This window comes from Cryptomeria japonica, chromosome 7 (assembly GCF_030272615.1).
Source record: "Cryptomeria japonica chromosome 7, Sugi_1.0, whole genome shotgun sequence".
Classification (NCBI taxonomy): Eukaryota; Viridiplantae; Streptophyta; class Pinopsida; order Cupressales; family Cupressaceae; genus Cryptomeria; species Cryptomeria japonica.
In genome coordinates, this window is record NC_081411.1 from 411,518,295 (window position 1) to 411,527,955 (window position 9,661).

The window sequence follows — 9,661 nt, forward strand, 5'->3', positions numbered from 1 at the left end:
GTTTTTATTACTTCAGGTTGCACAAAGCGTAGAAGCAAAGGATTCACAAAAGTTTCATCCTAGTTTGACAAAATAAAAAATAAAGATTTTGAATATAAACTGTGAGCTTGGAAATGTAAATAATGCAAAACCTACCATTATACCACAAATAACTAGAAATTCTACTTTCACAAGTACACCAATGAAACCATGAAGAAATCAATAAAACATGAATTATACCTTAAATACTGATTCATTATTGCTGTCCCATTGTGCTCTATCTATTGAGATCTTATTATCAATTTTTGCTCTCAGATATCTTGCACAAACGATATACCTTAAATACTGATTCATTATTGCTGTCCCATTGTGCTCTATCTATTGAGATCTTATTATCAATTTTTGCTCTCAGATATCTTGCACAAACGATATTAAGATGACTTCAATGAGAATGAGCTACGTGGTAATTGAAAATGCAAAATGGATTGTCCCTACAATGCAAAGAGCTATGATGATGATATGAGAATGAAAATGATATGAAGCTAAAATGGTTATGCTACCATGGATATGAAAAGCTACAGTGACAATAAGATACTAAGCTAATGATAGTGATAACTAAGCCAAAGGCACACTTGATAATTGCTATGATCTCTTGAAAGCATAAAAAGCACTTGATATTCACTATTTGCTTATTAGCTGAAATGAGGATGTGAGATCTCCTTTTATAGAAAATCCATGGCTCTAAGCCTAGGTGGCAAAAATCAATGGATGAGAATTGGTCTTCAAACATTGGATGGCTGAGATTGAGTTGGTTGAGTTGTGAGATAAAAAGAAGGAGAATGTTCCTCCTACATTGGCAGAATGGAGGAAAAGATGGGAGGAGAGGCCAAATGTCATGCGTCTCTCAATGACCATGAGGAAGAGAAGGAAGAAACATTCCAAGTTGTTGGAATGTGAGAGAGAAAATAGGCCTCGTGAGATATTTGTCTCATGAGTCACCTTTGACTATGATGTTATGTAGAGACCAAGATCTTGAGAATAGGGAAGGTGGAGAATGAATAGGGAATGGGATGACACGAGTCTCCACTTCCTTTTGACTAGGAAGGATGTTGAGGATAATTCAGTGATTAGATATTTAAAATATTTAATTTTCTTAGCCACATGCGGATGAGGTGGCAAGTGAGGTGGAAAGATGATGTGAGAGAGTGATGTGGATTTTAGAAATTGACTTTGTCTTTTAGAGGAATTATTAAATAATTTAGACTTATTTAATTATTAGAAACTTTAGAAGACTTTAGGACTTAAGAAGAAGATAACGTAAATCACATAAATAAATTAAATAATTTATTTAGTGATAGAAGAATAAATATTAATTAAATAATTAATATTTAATTAATTTATCTCAAGCCATTTTTAGGTGTATACATAAACTACTAAAAGTAATTTCAATCTGTAGAACAATATAAACAGTTTATGAATATGAATTTTATTCTTTATATTTTTTTTCAAATTTTAATGTTGAATCTTGATGACAATATAAATAATGAATATGCACTTGCAGCCATGTCCATGAAATTATGAATAAAATTAAAATATGAACATGAAACTAATTATAAAAACTAAAAAACAGTCATAGAACCCCACCTTATGCTTGAAAAAACCTTGCAACTTGGTGTAGAATCCCTCTTCTTCCTCTTGTTCTTGCTCCTCCTCAACCCTCTTGCACTTGTAGCACTTCACTCTTTAACTCTTTTTGCTCCTCAATCTTGCTGTTGAATTGAGTTTGTGAGAAAAAAAAATTGGAGTGTTTTATAGGGTTTGAGAGGCTTAGGTGGGGCCCATTGAATGTTCGGATTTGACCTTTGGCACTATTTTCCAAAAAAATATTCAAAACCTCTTTTTCGTCTAACGGCTGCGGGAGACATCTGGGCATCGCCAAGAGGATAGAAGGACTCTTGGGAGTCCCTTGGATGTCTTCTGGCATCCTTGATGTCCCGATGGTGGTGGCAAGGGGACATTTCCCCCAAGTTCGTGCATCTCAAAAACCCACCCTAGAAAAACAGGGTGTTTTTTTTTGGTGCAGGGGAGGAAGGGGGGAAGGATGTGTCTATATGAAACATTGCTTTATATGAAAAAAATGAGGTACCATTGTGGAAGACTAGCCAATTCACCTCAACAAGATTGATCAAAATTTTGAGTGAATTGCAAATGATGGTGTCTTTCTCGATGCTGATCAACATTGAAATTGGTGTCGATGAACGACTTGGGAGAGGCTCTGACCCAAGAGCTTCATCATATTGTTCTATAGCCTTTTAGCGTAGCTTTCTTTGCAGCAGCAAGAGTCATTGGCTACATCTAATTTATTGGAACTTTGTACTTAGTTTGTAAGTTGACTTTATACAAAGTAGATTGTAATTGAAAATTTGAAAACTATTAGAATCTAGTTATCATTTAAGCATTGTGCAATGAAATGTAATCAATGATATGAACATATGCAGAAAATATCTATATTCACTAACTCATGGGCTAAACACCTGATTTTATTTGCTCTCTATATCTTCCCCATGCTAATAAAAAGCCTTACTGAAATTAAAAAAGGGTTCTCTTTTTTGTGTGGTTTTCTATTTTTTTTTAGTTCTCCTAATTTTTCCCGAATTAAATCCCCTCTTTTGGTTTGACATTTTTTCCTCAAAAGATTTTTTCTGCTGTGGTTTAATATTGGAAACCATAGCTTAGAATATCCTGAGCTCTAAATTCGTTCTTGCACGAGATGTTTAGCAACGTTGATAAATAATGACACCATTGTACATTGATCCTGAATAAAAACAAAAACCTTGTCATTTAGAACAAGTTTATCTTTGCTGAAACCAGCTTAGCACTTGTACAGTCTACTCAAGTGAAGAACTTCCCCCTAAGAAAATTCAATTGAGCGATTTATCAATATTAATAACAAGCACCATTTGACCTAATCCAACATTGAAACAGATGAATTAAGCATCCAGAAAGGGCACCAATAACTACTAAAAAATCAATATAACTAAAAGCCCATGTTAATCACCAAAAGCCTATAATTGGATAGTGGGGGAAGATAAAATCCAGCAAATAACTACACGTATATTTAACTTTACGAGTTGAACCACAGCATTATTGTATAGAAATTACCGTTTTGGAACCAACGCCTTTGAAACGACAAAGCTCAGCTTTGATCTTCTCAACAGGCATATTGCGCAGATGCTCCAAGCATATCTTTCCTTGCTCTTTTAGTAAGGATTTCAATATATTTTTGATTCGAGAAGTTTTTATTTCGGCCAATCCACCACATCTAATGGCATCTTCTACAGCCTTTGGATCAGCCTTGTAGACCTGTAGGTTCTATTTCATCAGTATCTTTCACCGAAAATGCAATATAACAGGCATCAATGAACAAGGCACACAGTGTTCCAATAATCATTATTCCAATTGCAGGCATACAGCAATGGAGAAATTTAAAAGAGAAGAGTTTGTATTTATAAGAAATTATTGAAACATGACAGTAAAGGATCGACGAAAAGGCTTACTTCATCCCATGTAGGAAATCTCTTCTTAAGTGAAGCAAAAGCTCGCCTAGAATTTGCTTCCGTTGTATTCTGTGACAGTAGAGTACTTATCAAAGAATCCAACATTGTTTTATGCTCTTCATAAGGCACAAGCGTAGGAATGATCTCAGATCCCTTTTTCTCAATGCAGGAAACCATTTCATTGTTGCCTTCACTCTTCACGTTTTCTGTACCATTCTTTTCGTCCAACGACGATAGCTGCTGCCGTGCTGCCAAAGGGACATCAACTTTCTCCTTTAATCTTGCCCTAAATTTCTTGAATTCTTCAGGAAATCCATGCAATTCAAGTAGCCGGTTTCTGATTTCTCTACATTCTTCAGAACCAGGTCTATCGTAATCAGGATAAGGACCCTTATTATTGGTAACTGGTGAAATAGAGAATGGATTGGCAGAATTTAAATTGATTTCGACTTTTGGACCTACTGAACATGCAGAGTTCTGAATTTTAGATTCACTGCCAAGTCCATCTCGTAAAACTGCACGAGATTTCTCAAAACCTTCACTTGCATGTTCAGCTACATTCTCTTTGGTTGAATTTTTGCTGCATTTCAAAAAGGCTTGATCATTCACATCACTTACAGGCTCCATGCTTCTCTCTTTATAGTATATCTTCTCATCAACCGATTCTCTTACGGGATGTTGAACCAAAGGTTTATCCAAATCCTTAAAATTTTGATTATTCTCTTCAATCCTTGGTTTGTAACAAAGTCCTCCTTCCAAAATTGCACAGGCCGTAATGTTAAATTGACTAGCTCGTTCAGTTCGTTGCTTTTTAATTGAACCTCTGCTGTATTTCTTGACTCTGCAATCAATGATTTCATTTCCATCCTTCTGATTTATAACTCCATAAGATTCCTTACAATATCCATCAAACAGCATATTTGGAGCCTTTGAAACTGAATTATCGTCTGAATCCCTGAACTTTTTACTATTCATATTCATCCTTGGATCATTGTGAAGCCCCTCCCTTAAAAATTCACAAGGTATCTCAAGACCTTGACTTAAAGGTTCTGTAGCACGTTCTTCAGCTCCATTGCCTTCGCAATTCTCGATGTTAAGATCGATAAAAAGGCCAAGCTGCTCACTTCTATCTTGATTAGATATCTTCAATTTTTGGTCAACCGACTCATTTACAAGCTCCTGATCTATAACTTTGCTTAAATCTAGGAGATCCTGACTGATACTTTGATTGTCAAGCCCTTGGTGTAAAACAGCCGAGGGTTTCCCAAAAACTCGACTTCTGCATTTCTTGGCTGAAATTATGCTATCTTTCTTGAAGCGTTTATCAATGACTTCATTTCCAAGCGTGTTGCCTCTATCTTTGCCAGATTTCTTCACATTCTCATCGAACGGCTCATTCACAGGCCCTAGAAACGAACCCTTAAGCAACTCTTTGACATTTTTGCAGATTCCATCAAACTTTGGTTCTTTCTCCAAATTCTCATTCCATGGTTCATTCAAAGGTCCTAAAACCGAGCCCTTAAGCGACTCTTTGACATTTTGGCAATGCCCTTCAAACTTAGGTTCTTTCTTCAAAATTTCGTCCATGGGCTCATTCACAGACCCTAGAACCGAGCCTTTAAGCAACTCTCTGCCATTTTGGCAACTTCCTTCAAAACTAAGCTCTTTAGTCGAATTCTCATCCAATAGTTCATCCAAAGGTTCCAAAACAGAAACCTTCAGCAAATCTTTGCCATTTTGATAGCTTCCTTCAAATTTCAGTGTTTTACTCAAATTTTCATCCAACGGCACATTCATAGGCTCTAGAACCGAACCCTTGAACAACTCTTTGCCATTTTGGCAGCTTCCTTCAAACTTCGGTTCACACCCAAGCTCTAATTGTAAGGTTGCGCAGTATTCCTGAAAACGTTGAGTCGGAGGTGCATTCCCGAGGCCTTTGCCTGAACTTGTGCTATTATTCTTGGAGCTTTGATCAATAATTTCATCTACACACTGCTTGCCTGCGTTTTCATCAGATTCTCTCACATTCTCTTTGGACGGCTCTACTCCAGGCATACGAACTAAATTGTGAAACAAACTACTAAACTTCTGAGAATTTCTCATAATCTCGGTTTTTTTAGATGCCTCTACTCTTAAAACGTCAAGACCTAAACTCGCCGGTGCAATTCCACGCTCTTTAAGTGAAACCCTGCTACGTTTATGCAAGCTTTGAATAAACACCCTATCTCCAAGCTCCTCCCTCGTATCTTTATTAAAAGGCAGCTCGTGAACTAAATCTTTCCCCAAACCCTGGAAAGCTCGTATATTTACTTTGGTTGTTTTATCGCATCCCTTCAAACATGGCCACCCCCATTGCTGTTGGTTACGAGTTTGCAAAGACTCCAAATGCAGCCGTCTTTTTGCATTCGTGACGCCATGGCGGGGCTTTGGATGCATATCTTGAATGGGAGAGGAGATGCGCTTTTGTTTTTTGAGAGCCATGACCCCGCGAAGAAGGGAAACCAAGTCCCGAAAAGCCTCATCTTTGGACGAACAAGCGACATTTTCTGCGTCACCTTGCTGTTCGAAATTGAGCCTGCGTTTAGCCCTGGGGTTGCTCAATCCCGTGTTCCCTGTGCTTTGCTTGCTGCCAGTTTTTGAACTATATTCTGAGGACATTGCGTTTTCCTTCAGGATTTTCTGTGAGCCCGGTGAGAATCAAAACGTTTGCTCCGCTCCTCCTCGTCATGTTGTGGAGAATCTCTTGCATGCAGCGAAGGCGGGAAATAGCAGCTGCAGGTGGTGAGTTGTGAATGGCAGAACACTTCCCACCTGCCATCCTACGTGTCGGAGAAGTGAAACGGACTCAAGAACCAGGGACCCCTCCCACAGGGTGGTTCATACGGTTTGTGTTGTTTTTTTATTTAATTAAATCAGATGAAAGAATGAATTGAATGATTTTAATGATATTTCATTAGATCAAGCAATTTAAGGTCCAAAATCGTAATCTTAGGTTGTCTTCAAACTCTTTTATGTTGGATTTATTTCTATGAAGCTAGTACTTTTATTAATCCTATTTTTTTGGAATAACTCACACAAGCTATTAACTTTCAAGTTGTTTTCATTCTCAATACGAATATCTTTATATGTTGTGCATTCCATGATAAAATGTCATTTCATCTCCACCGCTCCCTTACTACAAAATATGTAAATTCTTTCTTCCCAAACTTCCTTAGGCATAGTTCATGTATCAGTCTCACACCTAAGATGATGTGATATGGTGTTCTTTTTTCGTCCAATATGTTTTGTCCACATGGGTTAAAATCTTTGATGGGGTATGTTTTTTTCGTCCAATATGCTTTGTCCACATGGCAGCCTTGAAATTTTTTGTGACATATTTTCTTATTTCCTCATTGGTGTTAGGGCGTTCATGCAATTTCATGTCCCATTTGCTCAACCATTTGTCGTTCTACTTCATCCAAGTTTTCTTCCTCCAACCTAACTCCTCATCTACGACTATTATGGGCCAACAATGGTTATCCATGTTTTCAACTTTCTTTATGTAACTTAAAAAACAAATTACCATTGATGCTTCAAACATAAAGTTCCTGCTTGAGCCAAAAGAATATCATAAGAAATTATAGTTTTGAATTTGATATTGGTAGCGATTAGATGTTTTTGGATTCTTTCTAAATGTCTCCAATTACAAATTGACATGCTAATTCCCCAAATTTCATAGCCATAAAGGACAATCGACATGATCAACAATCCAAAAAGGGTTTCCTTGGTTTTCCAATCCCAAAGTTCAACATTTCTACACGTGTTTTGAAGTAAGTAAGAAGCTTTCCAATTTTCACTCTACGAGACTCCAATTGAGTTTGTAGTGAAAATCAATCCCAAGATACTTGCATTCTTTCACTATATCTAGTGGTCTACTTTCAAAAAGGAAGTTAATTTGTTTTTCTTTTCCTTTTTAATGAAAAAATCATGAATTTGGTCTTAGTAAAGTCTATGTGGGACTACCATATAGTCATATTGGACACCCAATTCCTCCATTTTGTTCCAAATTTTGTCTCTAGGGATAATGTCAAAGGCTTTTTTAAAATTGACGAAAAAAACGATTTTTTCATATTTAGTATCCCATATTTTTCCAATCAAGTGTTTAAGGGTGATGATGCAATGATCAAAGGTAGAGTGACTTGGTCTAAAACTTATCTGCCTCTTTGCTCTTTTTCCCTTATTTACTATCCAATTGTTGATTTTATATTCTACCATGCTCCCAAAGAGCTCGCCACGAAGAGGATTGACCATGATGGTGTTGTAGTTAGATGGGTTATTGATATCCCCATTTTTATAGAAAGGAATGACTAGACTAGTTGTCCATTCCATCGGAAAGCCATCTTGAGTGATGCCATTAAACATTATTTTGATGTGAGAGGCAAGGGTCTCAACTCCCATTATGAAAATTCAATCTAAGGCCCATATACATCATGTGCTTTACCAATTGTTAGATTTTTTATTCCTTGTTTGATATCTTCTATTGAGAAAATCTTTGTTGATGTGTTAACTATGGGAGGAGACCCTTTCTCGCAACCCCGCTCATAAAGAAGCCTCATATTTGCCAACCACTAGGCATCTGTGACATTGCTTTCAATCTATTTTATTTGTTTGTCGTAGTTCCTTACAAAAAGCTTTTGGGATTATGTTTTCCAATAGAAACTAATTCCTTCCTTCTTACATTTGCATACCCTACTTTTTTTATTACACCAATTTTTCATGATTCTCCTTATTTTATTTTTTCATCTTGCTCTCTTTTAATGATATCTAGGCACCCTTACACTCTTCGTCATATGATAGGTTTGTTGGAAAAGTGTTTGCAACCCATTTCTTGGGGCAAGATCTTTTCCAGGCACTTAAGGCCATGCAAATTGTAGGAATCAACAAAATGATACAAATGTGACCACTTGACTCATCAATTGTCTTGTCCCCTATGTTATTTTTATAGCATGAAAATGCTACTCAATAGCAACACTAAAGATTCATCTATTTTCTCGATTCATAGGGATTTCACCCTTGGGAAGAGTTTTATTCTATATGTGATGGGTTTGTTTAACATGTTGGTTTCTTGGAATGATGTCAACCTTAACAAGTAGAGGTGCATGATTAGATTTCATCTCGATAGAGAAATCCCTAATATCAAACTCTAATAATCTAGAAAAAAAACTATGGGAGCAAATTATTTAGTCCACCAAATTTTGATCATTAAAAGTGTTACAAATAATACTGCTTAAATTTGGCTAACCTCTTATGCCATTGTAAATAACCATGCCAAAAAAGCTACACATCCCTAATAATTCTACCCCGAAGTGTGGCACACTCTCATTTCCATCCTGTGATGTTTTCCCAAGGTTGACCTTCTCCTTCCTGCAACCACAAAGGATTGATATCCCCTCTTTCTTCACCACTCAATGGAAGTGGTTGATTGTTAGCTTTCCTTGCATTAAAGTTACCCAATAAAACTATTTTTTTCCAATGTCTTGAACACTGAAATATCTTTTTCAATGTTCAACACATGGACCTTTGTTGTTTATGTTTATCCTCTTATATATCTTTGAATTTTTCCAAGCAAAATAACAAGCAGTCGATTTAAAAGTTACCTAATTCTCTATTATCTGTAGCCAAATGTTTGCTTACTTGGGTCCTCTTTTGCAAATTTTACTATTATATACACCTCTCTTTTATTAGCATTGTAAACCCGTGTCCTTTACCAATTTCATTTCCCTTCTTTCAAACCAAAATTTTCTTGAATCCTTCAAAATTTATTACTTTGAAACCATCATGTTCATGTGTTTTTGTAAGACTAATAACATCCCTCCCCTCTTATATGGGCCCCAATCAAGGTCCTCTTCTCTATGGATAACCTCTACAATTCCAACTTTCTACATGTAAGTACTCCCACAGGGCCCATTATTCATATTTCTTGTTTGAAAGATGGTCATTGATTTGCACTTTCCCATTTTCAACTATTCCACTTGCCCTTGTTTCTTGTTGCTTTTTTTTTCCATTCCTTCTTTTGCTCTTCCTACTGAGCAAAGAACGAGTCTTCATCTAAGTAAATATGTGTGCCTAAAAGTAACCCTCCATTC

The 9,661-nt window shown here is 36.5% G+C and overlaps 1 protein-coding gene across 2 annotated transcripts in view; it reads right to left on the reverse strand.

Moving 5' to 3' along the window:
• The window catches only part of LOC131033396 (uncharacterized), a 44,178-nt gene extending 37,774 nt beyond the window's left edge, over positions 1–6,404 (reverse strand). The window contains exons 1-3 of one of the 2 annotated variants that reach the window (XM_059209197.1): positions 3,537–6,404; positions 3,142–3,342; positions 1,626–2,794 (exon numbers count right to left, since the gene is read on the reverse strand). In XM_059209197.1, the coding sequence (XP_059065180.1) occupies positions 2,729–2,794; positions 3,142–3,342; positions 3,537–6,194 (2,925 nt within the window). In that variant the 5' untranslated portion in view covers positions 6,195–6,404 and the 3' untranslated portion in view covers positions 1,626–2,728. Of the gene's footprint in view, positions 1–1,625; positions 2,795–3,141; positions 3,343–3,536 lie in introns of those variants that run through there. The other variant, XM_057964625.2, reaches the window with a different exon arrangement.
• Between the last annotated feature and the right edge of the window lie 3,257 nt (positions 6,405–9,661).